The 17915-nt window shown below is 32.2% G+C and overlaps 1 protein-coding gene across 1 annotated transcript; it reads right to left on the minus strand.

The window, feature by feature from the left end:
- Positions 1-930: 930 nt before the first annotated feature.
- On the minus strand, positions 931-17610 carry LOC146533456 (sperm-specific sodium:proton exchanger-like). The gene is made up of 22 exons (XM_085195332.1): positions 16342-17610; positions 15846-16071; positions 15329-15479; positions 14580-14754; positions 14014-14249; positions 13449-13570; positions 13146-13272; positions 12836-12914; positions 12410-12510; positions 11960-12093; positions 11632-11735; positions 11293-11404; positions 10893-11068; positions 10476-10594; positions 10099-10243; positions 9904-10007; positions 9309-9456; positions 6862-7015; positions 6439-6515; positions 6140-6170; positions 5754-5824; positions 931-1116 (listed from the first exon to the last, which is right to left on the minus strand). The coding sequence occupies exons 1-22, from the start codon at positions 17608-17610 to the stop codon at positions 982-984; spliced, it is 3996 nt and encodes a 1331-aa protein (XP_085051458.1). The 3' UTR covers positions 931-981.
- Positions 17611-17915: the final 305 nt, after the last annotated feature.

Genomic DNA, 17915 nt, shown 5'->3' on the forward strand with positions numbered 1-17915 from the left:
TCTTTAGATATGTTTCACTAAACTTCAATAAGAAAGAGATAGATCATACATTTCAGTTGTGTTGAAAAGAGATGGATATATAATATACCTAAGTGGAAACCATGGCCTAAAATCTTAAGTGTTCTAAGTTTTTGTTCTTAAAATGAATAGGCTTTGTTAATGGAAAATAAAATGTCTTTTGGTGTAGGGTTTTAAGTAGAATGTTTGTCTGTTCGTCTGTGTGTTTGTGCACGCTAACTTAAGAAACGGCTTAACCAATTGAAATGCACTTTTCACTATTATGTTATAGCAAACTTTTTTAACATTTAGTGATTGTTTTAATTCAATAGGTTCATAAATAAAAAAACTATATCCAATATAAAATATTTAGTTTGACTAAATTTCTATAACAATTTTACTGAATTAGCTGCAACTTTAGTATTTAATGTCATTATCTATAGATATGGTCCTTAATTACTAATAATACGATAGAATACGAAAATAATTAATTCAACGAAAGTAAATAAATAATTGCATATTTTAAGCGGACGAAGCCGTAAGGGGGTCGCTAATGTACTTATAAATATGTATAAAATGTTTTTTTTGTACTATCTTACAAAAGTGATTTTCCCAGGAGTAAGTTTTGAAGCCACAATTAAAAAGAACAGACAGACATCAATCTCTAATCTATAGAGATAGCATTGGTATAAAGATTAAACATGTAATGTAGGACTGTACACAGTGTACATGACTATCTCATCAAGCAAAACAAATTTAACTATTTTTGAAATTATACAAATATCTACTTCAACTCTCTAGAAATCAATATTTTACATATTTCCTGATAAAAAAATAAAATAAAAAACTAAAATAAAATAAATATTTAACACTTATAGAATAAAAAATATGTAATAAAATCACGAAAAAAAAAGAAAAAACATATTTGCAAAGTTGACGCTAATATTTCAAGTTATTTTAGCTTAATTTATTTCATACAGTTTCCTAAAACCAATATAAATTTACATATTTTAAGTATGAGACTTTCATATTTATACAAGTACGAGGAGTGTCTTGGCTTTTTAACTGAATGTAAACCGGATTTTTAACTGTCTTCAAAATGTAAGGTTCTTGATCGACCTGTAACCGAAATATTTGCGCTTTAACAAATATTTTGCAATTGTAGCGACCTGATTAAGTGAATTATTAAATTGTTGTCATACGCAATAAATATGAAAAAATATATATTTTTTATCCTCATGCATTTCTTCAGCAAAATAAAAATAATTATAGAGGCATACATAAGCTTTATGCTGTACCTATTTCTCACACAGCAGGGTAGGCAAAGGGTATTTAGTGATAAGACACTCCGTTCCCCATTTTCCGGTGTATTTTTCAAGGCATTGCTTGATGAGAGGCGGAACTCAACGCCGAGTTTTTGCCTTGGTGAAGAAATGAAAATAATAATAAATAACGTAGAAAATTCTTTTTTTTTTATAGGTACTACTCACTACTGTGAGTATCTACTACATTGTTTCCATCAAATTTGCAATCTATTTTTGATCAATTTCTAGAAGAAAAGATTATCAATTCGACGGCGTATGCATGTTACTTCAGAACTTTCGACTGGGTGAACCGATTTTGATTATTTGTTTTATTAGGATTCCACAATAAGGAATATCAAATTCAGGCGAAATGCAGAGAACGAAGTTTTCTGACACTGGGTTCTCTCCGCCTATATTGGTATACGGTAGCTAAAAACAAATCTTAATAACCATTTCATGAAGTTAAGACAATTTATTGAGGTGAGGTGTATCAAACATAACATAAATTACGAAATCAACAATTAAGATAGCATTTGTTCTTGAGTAGGCCATAAATATTATCTCAACGTTGCCTTCGCTTAGATTTGTATATCATCATATACAGTAATAAAATTATACTGCCGTTTAAATATTCAATAGAAGTATACCTACCTACTTCTAATCTGGTTTACGTTACATTGTTGTGGATTCAGATTTCCTAATGTCTTGAAAAGATGAACCTGATGGTGAACCTCTAGGACTGTGGGGAAAGTCAGAATATAGAAGTATAGTCAGAAGATATTGTACTTTACTTTTTAAGAAATTTTAGCGTTTTTATGTCAATTGTTCTTTTAAAAAAAACATACATACAATAAAAATAATAATAATAAAACCATAAACCAAAAAATAAGTTTTTTTTGTTGAACACGATAACTTTAGAAGAGGCTAATATTAAAAAAAATATCGAAACTGGATATAGACTATAATTTTAAATCACGTTAGTCGTTTCGATGTAACTTATTGATTCGAGCACGGGAGAGAAGCCACAGTTATAATAATTATAAGTTAATACAATAAAATATAGGATCTTTTTGGATTGAAAAGAATAAATATATTACTAAGATCTTTATCTAATTTCTATCCATTTAAATGTAGAGCGAGTTGACTCTGGTTGACGAAATTCAACGCTACATTATATATTATTTTTTTGAATGCTCCAGAATGGAATTTGAACCTACGACTATCGCCAGAGACAACACAACAGAGCAACAGCCTACTGTAGTTTTAGTATTATTGATAACATAATAAGCAATTTTACGACTACCTTATTGCTCTGGACCCTAATGGCCTACTTACATAGTTGCGGATTATGAGGTTGCAACTCTTAAATGTCTTTCCGTATGAGGATTTTTGTTTTAAAATTGATTCACTGGGCTGGATTGATAGAATAGATTTAAATAAAAAAAAAATCCGTTATTTATTCAATGGAACGTATAATATAGCTTGTTTTTAAAATCCTAACCTATAAACCATATTTTGAGAGAACATCCACTGTTCTTTTCCAATATTTACTGGGACACGATCGATATAAAAGATATAAAATAAATACATTTAATACAATTTTTATTATTTAATACAATTTCTTTCTTTCGAGTGCGTAAAATAATCACCCTGTTTCATTGCAATAATAAGAAATTAACACGTCAGCCCATATAAGAAACTGCTGATATAATTTACAGATCAAGGTTTATTTTGATTTTGAAGAAAAAAGTGGTGCATTTCCATACAAGAATATCATTTTACATGTTTCTCTACCTATTTATATGCTCCACTTTTTTATAGCGATATACCTAATAAAATGAAATGCGATGACCATAGCTAAAGAAATAATAGTAATTTATTATATTTTTTAAGCTTTACTCTGTATCCCACGAACAGCAGAGTAGGCAGAGGGAACCTGGGAATCTAGCGGTAAGACATTCCATTCCCATTAAGATATTTCCATTCCCCACTTTAATTTCCTCGAATGAGAATCGAAAACAACTAGGTAGGTAGGTTCAATACACAAGAAAACCCTGCTATTTTTATATTAAAGAAACGAAGCCAGGCGTAGTTGAAATGTCCAAATTCGGTATAATAGTTTGCGTAACACTTTGCTCGTATGTTAGGCAATACCAGCTTCTACTTTGCATTCGGAGTTTGATCGGGATTTTCCACGCGGTCACTTGCGCCTTGTAGGCTAATATCGCAATATTATCAACATAATGTTCATTATTTATTTAACGCAGGCGTCTTGTTTTTGAAAAGAATTGGAAGAAATTTCAGGCTTTTTCCCGCATACACTGCTCTACATTTACATTTACACTGTAAATGTAGAGCTTTTCCCCGTATTAAATTAAACGCGACGTTATTTTATACTGATTTGAAGATCAGTATGACTAACATTAAAAAATTATACCTGCCATTGATACCATTATGATGCTCAGACACTGAGACCCTCCGTAAACACAATGATCATGGCTTCAGTCCCACTTGGAGACATATCTCATTTCAGGAGTTAGCAGCGACACATTGAATTTCGTTAGTCAACTCGCAATGTGTCAAATTAGTGGGGATAAAGCAGTGTCTTCACAGTATGTTCCCCCTTTCTTCTCTGCTCTATACGAGGAACAGTTTGTATACAAAATAAAAGATTGTGTCTATATAATTTATTCACGAAACTTTTATATAATAAGCTCTACGTTAACCCACTTTCATTGTCATTTATAATTTATTTATATTTTTTTATAGAAAAGCAAAGATATAATCAATATTATGTAAATAAATATATTTAAATACATTAAGTGTTTCTTTCATATTCGTTTACAATCTTCAAACAACTCAATTATGTTTGTTGGAATTATTTGTATTCTTCTCAGTAGAGCCCCGTTTATTCTTAGATAGCATCGTATTGTATATCTGGAAATATAATTTCATTATGAAATTGTCGTGTGAGGCAGATAGAATAATCTTTAACCGACGTCAGTGTAGATTCGATTTCGTTATAGAGATTTTTTTTTCAATTTCATCAAATTCAAATTCAAAATTCTGGTTTTAGATGGCGGAACTCAACGCCGCGTTTTGCTCGACAAGATATGAATATTTTAGATAATTTATCTTTCTCGGTTGGGAATCAAACTCACAACTTGTTGCGTTTATAAACCCTGTACCACGAGTCCACGACTGACCTTTTACTTAGAACCAAAATATATATAAGTATATATAAGTAACAACATATATAATATTTTCTTTGATTCTAAATAAAATAAATACTAAAATGATGCAATACAAGCAGAAAATTTCAATCCAGAATATTTTTGAAAGGTTATAAGGAACTCAAGTATTTTTTGTTCAAATGTATGTTTTTATTAATTAACTAATTTATTCAATAAACTTTCCTTGGTACGGTTTTATAAAAACTTAAACCTTTTACCGTACCACTAGGTAATCCTATGAAGTGCATAAACTTTTAAAGGCCGCAAGTTTAAATCTAAAGAAAGACTGACAGAATAGATTTTTCGTAGAACTTATGTTTTAAGTAGGTATCAAATTGAAAATGTGTTTTATAGTCAAAAGTTTATCCACACTTTAAATAACTACTGCCTATATTTTATTAGGTGGTTTTTCGAGGCATTGCGTGTTGAATTGCAGAATTGATCGCCGTCGTGGCCCAGAGGCACAAGGATGTGGCTGTAACGCGACGGTTGTGAGTTCAGTACTCACTCGAGGGATTGAATTATTATTTATTATTATTTTCATTTAAAATTTGGAAAGTGGTGGACGGAGTGTCCTCAAAAAAAACAATATTAAATTTATGCATTAAAATAATAAATATTATGACCGTGTGCAGCGAACTTTCTTATCTAGATTTTACATATAAATTACATATATATATATATATATAATTTTCTTTATAAATGTATTCCTTGAAGTCAATTAAGGTGTAAGTATCCACCAAAATAGAATTAACTTCATAAACATTACGTACACACTGCCCCTGACTGCGCCTAAGGAGGACACACAGGGGCAAAATATACGTAAATTTCTTAACTTTCTTAAGTCTTGTCAAAATAATAAATTAAAAAAACTATTTTTAAAATATACCCTTTCATTTTTTATAATTTGAGGAAAGAATAATAAATATAATTATTACTAAAAATTATAAAAATCAAGAACGAAATGTTTTTTTACTTATTCGCTTAACTATTTGAGTTGAGCTTTAATCAGGAACATAGTTGTGGGTTCTAATTCCTTCTCAAATTTTTACGGAAAGTTCCTTTTCGTTGCTTATTGAATTGCCTTAGTCTCCGTTTTCAAGAACGGAGTGTCTGATCACTAAGTATCTCAGCTAACTCTGTTTTGATTTTGACTGATATGCGTGTAAATATAAAAAAACTAGTGGAATATGTAAATTAGTATGTAGGAATAAGTCACCTCTTGTTCAGACTGCTGTCCACGCATCGATGACACTCGAGAGGAATTCAAAGGTTTTATATCAGTAGAAGCTGAAGCAATTATAACGTAAGAAAATTAAAAATTTATAGCAATTAAAAGTGAAATATAACGAAAATAACAGCTAGTTTCATTTATCTTTACTTCATGTATAATACGTACCTACTTTATATTATAATACATGGATAAGTTAAGTTCTATCCTCTTTTTATTGAAGTTATATTTTCGTAAAGTCTATAGAGTCTATTACTTATGCAGTAGTCTTGATATTGTTGGTTCATAGACCATGGTTACAATAGAAAATTACGTATACCTATTTTTCTTTGTGTCCTAATATATTGAAAAATATTAAATAAATATAAACTTACTTTTTGGTCTTGGGTTTTCTTGTTTGTCTCCCTGAAAAGAACGAATTTTAATGAACTTTGGAAATACAAAATATGAAAGACAATATACGATTTTCACACATCACATGTGTGGATATAGGATGACATGTGTGGATGTCACACCACTTCTTGATCAGATTAGGCTAGACATAGTACCTTCTCAATAATTAACTCAATAAAAGCACCGTTATTTATACTCTTTATTTTAGAAAATGTGTGAATTCATTAACTTTACAACAAAAAACAATATTTAGTTGACAAAAAGTATAATAAATACTTGCCATATCACTATAACTCGGTCTGTAGTACTTGGAGTTGATTTCTTTCTCGCTGTGGCTGCTGCCCACTGTCGCTGAAGCTGGTAAAATAAAATATGCAAAAGAAAAATAAAATAAATTAATATTAAATTATATTTATAGGCCAGACGTGGCGTAAGCGTACGACGGGTGAGGGTTCAATTCCCATCCGAGGAAATGAAATATTTTCATGTTCTAGCTGTGTTAACCAGACAAAAGTGCAACGTTCAGTTCCGTCACCCAACACGCAAGCCTCCAGAATTCGGTACAAATTGGGGAACGGAAGTGTCTTAATTGGAACAGAGTGTCTTAACAATAAGTTCCTTTGCCTACTGTCCTGTGTGCGGGATACAGCGTGAAGATGATATTATATTCAACAGATAAGTGAAGATTTAAAACATAACTTACATGCTTTATTTCCCCATACAGAATCTCTATAGTTGACTCGTCTCGCCCCGCGGCGACGCTTGCCCCTCAACCTTATAGCACTCTTCCCACGTGACTCAGAGGAAAGCTTCCGAGCCACTTTGTGGTATAAACATCGGGATGACACGTTTGATACCTAATTGTATGTTATTTTTATAGTATTCTTGAGTAAGATAGGTAGGGGAGAGCGGGGCTAAAAGTTACCGAGGTAAGTTGTTCCGATGGAAATAATTTCGCGGAGAAAAGTGATAGGAATATTTAGTAAACATATAGTGAAATGCAATGTGATAGCGCACCCATGGCCAGCATATTGAATAATCCAGTGGCACCCGAAACCAATGGAATAGCACATGGGTGTCGTTGGTGCACGATTGTAAATATTTTTGCATTTCATATTTTTGGTCTATCTCACAAATTTTAACGATTAGCCTCGAGTATGTTAGTGTTTTTTTTACATTATATTACCTACTATTTCAGAACACTATTTGAAAATTATTTATGTTTTCTATATCCCTAATAATGGGATGTAAATATTGTAATTTTTCATACTAAAAAATATTGTAATTTAGTTTGTATTGTAACATGCGGACTTATGCTCGGAAATCAACTCGAGGTTATGTGTCATATGAGTTGATGTAAAAAGCAGCGGATGTAGTTTTCAAAGATTGCAGGAATAAGATAAAAACTGTTACCAAAAGGTTACATATACATATTAAGTGCGAAAACCTAAAGGTATAAACTTTTTGTTTATTATTTTGGTTTAACAAAATCAAAATAAGTTTTATTTTATGTAAAATTATCTTTTACTTTTTAGTTCCGTTGTGTTTCGGTTCGGTTTTTTTTTTGTTCAAAATTAATTCTTTTTACGATTTTAAGTGATAAGTAACCTTAAAAGGATACTTCTTAAACGAGTGTTGGTCGTGGTGGTAGTGGTTGTTAACGAGTGGCATCTGTTGTGATATGTAAAACTTGACTCAATTAGGTATTATTTTTGTGGAAACTAACATTTTGGTATATTAACAAGAAAATACATAAAAAATATTCGGGAGAATTGGGAACCTCTCCCTTTTTTGGAGTCGGTTGAAAATGAAAACTTTTTTTTTGAGGTTGGTTGAAAAGAAATGCAACGATGGGGAATCTTACTTCTGACAATAATTTTCACAAAGTTTTCCCTTGTAACTATTCCAATATAATTAATATTTACCAAAATAAAAACAAATTTTCTCAATTTTGACGGGATTTTATAATCAGAACCTAACCAAACTTTCATCAAACTATCCTTGAAGTGTATCCTTTCAAATAAGAAAAGAATCATTAGAATCGGTTGGCGTGATATTGAGTTATTCGTCATTTTGTCGCACACGTACCAATACAAATTTAATACTTATGTGATTTTCTCACAGATACCATTGTCAAAAATAGACTAAAAAAAATTGGTTCCTACATGGGAAGCACTACCTTTCAAATAAAAAAAAATCATCAAAATCGGTTCACCTAATCAAAAGTTATGAAGTAACATACATAAAAAAAAGAAACAGTCGAATTGATAATCTCCTTTTCTTACAGAAGTCGGTTAAAAAAGATTTGCTTTTGCGCCTGGTAATTATTATGATACTGTTGATTATTCCTTAAATAAACAGGCTTTGTTCGATTATTTATTGTTTTTTATTTTGCAAATAATAGCTTTAAAAATATGGTAACAATTTACCCCGGTCTGTTAACAACTTGCCCCAAGTCGGGGTAAGTTGTTACTTTCCGACTTCAGTCATAAAAAAAATCATAATAAAAAAGTCTTATAAAGAATACCCTAAATTAATGTTTTAATTGTTAGTCTAGATATGTAAGTTGAATTTGATTATATTGTATAAAGACTAAAATCAAGTATTCGTAGCAATATTTGAGGTTAAAAAAAATCGGAACTTTTGGCCCCGCTCTCCCCTACTTAAGCTGAGATGCCGTTTTACATAAACTATGAGGCATCTCAAGATTGCACTCAAAGTCAATCTCATAATTGAAAGTGATTTATAAATACGGGCCTTTATAATAATAAAAAATGCCGTTTGTAGTTATAATATACGAGTACCTACTTATGTTTTTTTAATATGTTTTTAGGTGTATCCCGTATATAGTTGGGTAGGCAGGGGGAACCTAGTAAAAGCACTCCACCTGGTTTCGACACATTGCCGCCTTGTTACCAAAGCGGGGAAATTCAAAATTAATAAATAAATAAATAATAATAATATAAAATTAATAATTCATAAATTATTCCTCAGAATTTGAACCGAACCCACAACGCGTTTATAGTCAGACCCTGTAGCCGAGCGCACTTCCGACTTCTTTAAAAAAAATTGTAAGTACATTTTTATATGGGACTCTACATTGTGTTCTAACACATGATTAATGAAATACATAAAAAAGCAAAAAATAACCAATTCACACTGCAAATCGTCCAGTTCGTCCTCCATAATGTCTAATTCGTCCGTGTCCTTAGCTGGCACTATCAATAATTTCGTCTCAGGACAGGAATTACTGACTATTAACTGAGATGACTTCGGAAATAATAGGCGATGTACTGTTCTGTTTTTATGGAATGGAACGATTAGTTAGAACTACTACATCCTTTTAGGCATAGAAGATAATGTAGGTACATTGTTGTTACATGGTATAAATTAAATTGTAGCTTCACACCGTGCCTAGAATCTAGCAGGGTAGACAGGGGAACGTGGTGTCAGAACACTCCGTTAACCGCTTTCCACCCAAATCAAACTCCCGTAACACGGCCTGTTCAGTGAAAATTAAAGGCACACTTGATTTATTTGGGGATCATACCTACAAATATTATACAAATATTTTTTTACATATTTATCATCAGCTATTGTTCTATCGCAATACGACTGACATTTGATATATTATCTGGGCTCAAGTCTAGTTCAACGAAACGTTTTTTTTTTAGATTTAAGAAAGAACCTGAAGTTAAGATAAGCAGTCCGGTTTGCCGAAAAGCCTAAATAAAGTAAAAGTAACCTTGGTATGCAGCAAGGAGGCTGAAAAACCTCTCGGGTTGCCATATCTTGGCAAATGCCGTCCAATAATATTATATCTTCCATAAGCTCATTCACTACGAACACCTAAAATTCGAAATGAAGAAATAAATGAAAAAGTACATTGCGTATTCCTGTCCCTGTCCTCTGTGTTAATATTAAACTTTACTTTTCTCACCTTAAAAGCTTTCAAACAAGGCACAAACGCGTGTTCCAAACGCATACTTATCTTCTCTCCCGACCAGCCGTGGTACGCTGGCACTGTAGGTAATATCATTATGGACAGCTTTATACCAATTTCCCTCCACATAACTGCCTCCAAGCTAAAGGAGAAGAACAAAAATAAAATAAAATAATCAGTTCTGCTTTAGCTCCGGCGTTAAGTTTCGCCATTCAACACGCAATGTATCCAGAATTAGGCGGAAAGCGGGGAACTAAAGTATCTTCATTCTCCATTTTCTATCAAAACAGAAACAATGCGAGTTTGACCAAGAACAGTGCAATATTTTATTTATCTTCATCGCAGATAGATCTACAATTATAGAATTGTCTAACCCCATGATAGGATGTGGTGCGAGATTAAAAGCTTCCTTTACGATGGGCATCGTGATGCAGTACGCCTGCACTGCGGAGTCACAGCGCACCGTGTAACTGTATGGACGATTCGTTAACACCTACAATATGCATTGGGTAATATTATTGGTATGTAATAGGTTTGAATCCTAGCCATTACATACAGATACAATTTAATTCAGCTTTTCAAATTATTATTTGATTATTTCATTTATAATCGATAATCGATTTTGAGTATTTTAATTTCTGCAAGAAGGAAGTAAATAAAAGTCTTGGAAACGAGATGAAAATATCAACCAAGGCAAGACTTTTCAAATAAATTTACTCATTTTGATAATAAATACAGAGAAAGAGAAATAATAAACAAAGATTTTTGGTTAAAATTCAACTATTACGAACCCCCAAAACTCCAATAGCATTTCCTGAAACAATATAATCTTTGCTCGGTTCAGAAAATTTAAGATCAGTTCTAAACTCGTAGTTTGGTATAGCCTCATCGATGTCTTCACCCGGAGGCGTGTAGGTCGCCTCGCATAGACCAGACACCAACACGTATAAACCTTTGGGTTGATCACCTAAAAATGTTTTTTTTTGTTTATTTTTTTAATCTTCAGAAGTTTTTTTTTAATTTCATACTAAATATTTTAAAATAGGGTAGACAAACAAAATTAGTGTCAAGACACTCTGATTGTTATCTACAGTAAGACGTTGTGCCGCTGCCCCACGACTACATTTTTACGATATTTTTTATTTAACACAATTATCTTAACATAATGTAATACTAAAAAAACTGTTGTACCTCTTGATATAAGGATATCGTTAATATTATAATTGCGTATTTCAGAATTTTCTATGAAGAAGTCTGCAACCCTTTCATTGCCCTGGAGCCATGACACTGCGCGTAGTTGAGTCTATTTACCATAAACATATGTATATTATAACAACAGCAATTAACTTTTAATCTTAATTATGATAACAATGAATATATTATAACAATAAATAATACATTTTTTTTTCTAATATCATTTACTTTCTAAAAATAAACAGTGCAAATTAATTAATTATACATATTTTATAGGATAAGTAAACCAAGAAAACTTATGGTAATTTTGCTGTATTTTATATTTTATATGCTTACTTCAGGTGATGACGGAGCAACTAAACTGCCTTTGTGTCGACAAAGTTGCACTTTTTCTTGTATTGCATTGACTAATAACCGATATTCCACTTCATCCAGAAAACCTTAAGAAAGTCATGATAAGGAATTACGAGACAGCTAAAATAATACTTTTCTAGTTAATTAATCGAAATTGACATGTCTGGCACGTTATAGTTGTTTATGGGTTCGATTCCAAATTAAGGATGAAGATACGTAGAGCAGGACCAGGCAGAAAAAAATACTTTATGCTTCAGTTTAATAAACAAACATAAGGGAAAATATAAGATTTTCAAGAATTTCATGTTACCTTCTTCTTTCAACTGCATAGTATCGAGTATCATAATATTTAGGGTGGAAGTAGTAGCTTGCCTGGTCTTCACAGTGATGGCGGTCCACGGTCTATCTCGCTGTAATAACCCAAGCTGTCTCGTTACAGCTAATCTAAAATAATAGGTAGCTATATATTTTTGCCATTTGAAGAGAAGAGAGAGATTTGATTAAACTTAAATATGTTAAAAATAGATGTTTTTGGGAACTAGCAGTTGCAAATAAAAATAATAAAGTATTATTTAATTATTAGAATAAAATGTGTATCAAAATATAGTATTAAGAGTAAAACAATCAATAGATAGAAACATAAGTAGAAAGATGAACAAAGGTTCAAATACTGTGCCTTGAGAAACACCACAAGGAGATAGGGATTAAAAATTTTCAATTATTTCATATAATACAACAATATTGTTTTGCTTGTACACACCTATCAGTTTCTAATTTATTGTACAGGGTCTCTTGAATTTGTTGGTTGTCAACTAATTGTGGAAGAAGACTGCATACTTCTTGTTCTCCAGTCACAAAACCCTATATTGAATTCTGGTCACTTTATTCAATACAAATTTAATTAGAACGCTAAAGTAAAGCTCTTTAGAATGTAATTTTTTTTAAAAAACTGCATAAATTTCATATAGAAATTAAAATATGAAATTATTTTGTTTTAATAAAACAAAAATCAATTTAATTCGATATTGACAATTAAGTCTAATGTTTTTTGAAGATTCTGACTGACTGACTCACTGACTAACTCAGACTGATATTTAGATATTCTAGATAAATTTAAAGTATTAATGAGATAAATTTAAAATGTGTCATTTATTTAAATATGTTTTATTAATAACATCAATAATACCTTTCCAACATCATAGCCAAAAGCTAATTGTATATCAATCATCCTGTCGATGTACGCCATAATTTTTGGTACAGATACCCTGTAAAAATAACACAGGTGCCAACAAGAAAATACATACATTTTTTATATCGAGGGACATGATTTGTAATAGGACTAAATCCTCCAAAGAAATCTTTTCAGAATTTCTCTATATAAATCAGCTTCACGCTGTATCCCGCATATAGCAGGGTAGGCAGAGGGAATCTAATGTTAAGGTTCCGTTCTCCACTTTCCGCCGAATTTTTTGAGTGTTTTAAACGTCTATGCCTACCTAGCCAACTTGCACAGTCGTAAAAAGCGTAGCATCCTCAATAATTTAGTTGCAGTTAGAACACTCGAATTTAAATTATTCCATTTATCCCACGGTGTAAGGGCATCTATTACGTCCAAGAAAAGATCTAAAACAAAAAATATCCAGTTTATTAGAAAAATATTTTAGTAGGTAATTGATTTTATATATTATTTATTTTATATTATTATGAATATGAAATATTTTAGTAATAAATGAACGTTTAGTAATAAACAATTAGTATTTTCTAAGATTCAAATTTCTTAATTTTTTTTATAAACTTACCACCAGTGGCCATTACAATGATGGCGAAATCTAATTTGTTCCAATGTGACTTGAAATAACCACGAATTGTCAACGCTAACATTTTGACTACCATTTCAAATACGTATATTATGTAGAAAAATCTGTAATTATGGATGATTTAGATCTAAGAAGAAAATATAATTCTTATTCCATTTAAAAACCGAGTGAAAATTCCCTCAGTTTTTCGTCCCATAAATACAAAACAAAACAGTTAAAAAAAAACAAAGATGTCACAAAATATTTCAATTAACCGTATGGTATGGAATTATGTCTTACTAATTTCACATAGATATATTTAATAACTTCGAAATTCTTGTTATGTATTGATAGTAGGTTCCGCTGCTTTTTCTCGCTAAAGATATGTCCAAATGGACTGAATGTTATCAACGTACCCATGTACTTTATAACCCTTTCTTTTAACCAATCTTTTTTATAATCCAGGGACGAGAATTTTTGCACCTTATTCTAGAATTATGGGTCCAAAAACCCATGATTAATGAAGCTAATTTTAAATTTCAACAGAAAATTAACAAAATACACTCACAAATTGAGCGACTTTATAGTAATCATCAATGTTAAAGAAACAGGTGGTTTCATCAACACTTCGCACAGGATAACGGGTGTGTTACACAATATCATGACGTAAATGAAACCGTCGAACCAAACATTAGAGACCATCCGGTAGCACAACTGTCGCCACTCGTGTCGGGGCACTTGGGCGTTTGCTGGATCCGGCATCAGCATGTCTACTAGCTTACGACGAAGCCAAACTGCGTGAGCCTAGCAGGAAATATAAAGATTTTTTTCAGCTACACGTACACAGAAGCGTGGCGTTAAGTTCCGCCATTTAACACACAATGTCTTAAGATTTCGGCCAAAAACATGAGGAACGTAAGTGTCTTAATGGGAAACAGTGTCTTAACACTTGGTTCCCAGGTTTCCTCTACCTACCCTGCTATTGTGGGATACAGTTTGAAGCTAAAAATAAAGAATAATAAAAAATAGTAAGTTAATATTTCATTTTATAGAAAGAGATAAGTATTATATATTTAAATACTATTCTTTAGTTCATAAATAATCATCATAATATTTACAAAACAATTTTAGTACCTTGGGTCTCCACAAAGCGGCCAACTGGTCCAGATTCACTCTTGCATCATCAGCGTCTGCAGCTACTTCTACAGCTTGCACCAAAGTTCTGACACCATCTTTACTAATTTTCCCGTGTTCGTATTGACGCCAATATGATATCTTCATTGCTTTTAGCACTCTTTGATTTGCTTCTCTAATGTAATAAACCAATATCTTACCTGTCGTTATCATTTTTAGAAAGAGGAAATGAAAATATTACTTACAGCCAAAACTGTTTGACGGTTTTGTACATATAAGGTGTATTTGGACTCGTGAGATTACTTGTGGGAATAAGATGGGCTATATAAATCTTCAGAATAATACCCGCAAATGGAAATTACGCATTCAGGTTTATTATTTTTAATCCCCTACGAAAAAAAAAGGATATTAGTAGTTTGACGCGTCTATATACTTATGTGTGTAGGTTTCTGGGTACGTATTTTAGTTTAGTTTTTTTTTCTGTGAAATGTCATTTAGGCGAGAGTGAGTAAACATATTTTCTTCAATCATGTCTAATTGAGATTAACAGCGCCTTTCTAATCGTTTGTTTAGTTTTTAGTTTCTTTTGTCAGGGGTTTTCAATTATCATTATAATACTATTAGTTTTATACCTATAGCAAAGGTAAAGTAAAGGCAAAAACCAAAGTGAAAAAACCAATTACTAATAACACCATTTCCTACTTCTCCCACTAATTGTTTAATTACAATTTCAAAGAATATTTTCAAACCTCATCATTTCAGCAAATTCTTTCTTCGTGGGTTCATTGGGTATCTCTCTCTCACAATCAGGACACGTGGTGTACCGGTAGCCCATGTAAGTGTCGTCATCACTGTCCTCGTCATGCATTTGTAATTGATATGGATGTTTTATATTTGTTCCTGCAATTACTTTTATTCTAGGAACTACATAATAATTACTACATTTTTTCTAGGAACGCATTTATTTTAATCAATTAAAATTATATTAATACTAATTTGCACGGGACGCTAATGACATTTTATGTATAGAAATAAAAGTTCGAAGCGAAGCGAAATAATAATTCGACTGCGAAGCGCAGTCGAATTATTATTTTTTTCATCTTCTATGCTGAAACCCTCACATAATAGGGTAGGTAGAAAGAACCTGGAAACCTACTCTTAAGACACTCCGTTTCCCAGTTTTTCCTGTGTTCCCCCACTGCGACGCAGTGCGCAAAAGATGGCCTCAATCAAAATGGCCAAAATAAGAGACAGTAAATATCATACCAGCTTGAACCAGTTCCCAATTAGCATCAGCAAGGAATTTATCCATCTTCAGCATAGATATACAACGGTCTCGAGTTAACATTATACGTTTCACACAGTTAGTCATGTTGGCTTTCTTCGCCAGAGATATTTCCGCTAACCCCAAAATTTTCAATATTCGTTGCATTGACGTAGCATTAACTACTAGAGATAGGATGACTAATCCTGCCGTTTGTATTATAAAAATCTGGGAATTATAATAACATTTGATGAAATATATTGACATTATTTCTTATATATTACATAATATTAGACGACGAATTGGAAGCATAATAGATTTAGATATATTCTTCTAAATATACATATTTATATAAAATATTAATATAAAAATAAAAAACTACACAAAATAGTATTTTAAGTAAGGACCGAACCTAAAACATCAGGCTGAGCAACAAACTACTATGGCAAAAGCTAATATGGTACTTTCTAAATTATTTATTACTAACATTCCTCTTACCTCTCCAGCATCCTCTACTGTTGGCGTTTGGAGAACAATCAGAGCCAAGCAAAGAGATAGTGGACCTCTTAAGCCGCCCCAGACACAGGATAAAGAATGTTGCCATGATATACCATAGCCTATGTGTCTCAAAATAGGCGTCATCATAGCATAGACCATTAAACGAGAGAAGTATACAGTTGTATAAGTAACAAAGACTAACGCCACAAGTCGAACGCTAATCACGTGACTCAGCTTATCAAATATAACCACTCCAACCATTGTGAAAATCAACGTATTAACAACAAATACCAGAATGTGCCAGAAATGGGCAGCAACCTGCTCGACATCTGCTGCGAGAGTCGATTTACTCTTGCTAACCATGACACCAGCTATGACGGTAGCCAAAAATCCTGATACATAGAAATACTTCTCCCCAATATAAAACGTCAGATACGCTCCACCCAATGTGACCGTTACCACACATAGTAAGTCATAGTATGTCAAAGTCAACATCACAGATATTATTTTCCCTGTAACGAAACCTAGTAAAGCACCACCACCGGCGTATCTGAGAAGGAGTAGGGAAATTTGTGATGCGGACGTCAAAGCTAAGGCTAAATACCCGAAAACAGCTGTAAATTCAATCATGGCTGTTGCATCACCTATCAATCCTTCACCCAACAGAAGCACACTAACGTATTTCCCTTTAGACATTTCTTTTAATTGCTTCACCACCTCCATAGGATATATAGGAGAGCAAATCACACCAAATAAGAAAGCAGTTGGGAAATTCCAAGACGATTCGATTAGGTTATACGCCATGAAAGCTACCATCAAGGCCGTCAGAACTGCCCCAGGTACCCCAACAAGGAAAATTTGTGGAAAACTCTTCCAAAACGAATGGGAATCGACTGAATATGACGTGTAAAATATCAAAATGGGTAAAAACAGAATTAGAAGTAAGTCCACATCTATGTAGCATATTTGGACAATCGGTTTGATTGAAGGGTGTTGGTTAGCTAAAAACCCAGCTATACCTCCGAAACTGAACATTATGACTCTGTATGGAACACACATACTAGTCCAGAGCATTACAGCTCTTATCACAACACCAATAAGAAGAATAGATATTAAAAAGAAAATTGGCAAATATTGTGGATATGCCAATGTAGGACGATATGGATCGTCAAATACAATCTCCTCAGATTCATTTTGTGTTCCGTTTGCTGCTTTCACTTTATTTATAGACACTATTAAAATACTGTAAAATATTATAAATCTCGACATTATATTGTATAATCCATAGCCATGTAGATATTTTATAGATTAATAATACAACATTGTATTGATTGCAATAACATTAAGAATTACTGTAAAGAAAAAAAATCTTTATATTCATGGTATTGTATAATATTTCTTATTTATTGTTAACAATTTAAAAGAACAACAAAAAAATATAAATATGAATTTAATTTTTACAAAATGTTTTTTAGCTTCAAGCTGTATTCCGCACATAGCAGGGTTGGCAAAGGGAACCTGCGAACCTAGTGTTAAGCCACTCTTTTCCTTAGGCACACAATTCTCGAGGCACG

The sequence above is a fragment of the Heliconius melpomene genome, chromosome 12, assembly GCF_056956725.1.
Source record: "Heliconius melpomene rosina isolate 202511_hmr_F chromosome 12, ASM5695672v1, whole genome shotgun sequence".
Classification (NCBI taxonomy): domain Eukaryota; kingdom Metazoa; phylum Arthropoda; class Insecta; order Lepidoptera; family Nymphalidae; genus Heliconius; species Heliconius melpomene.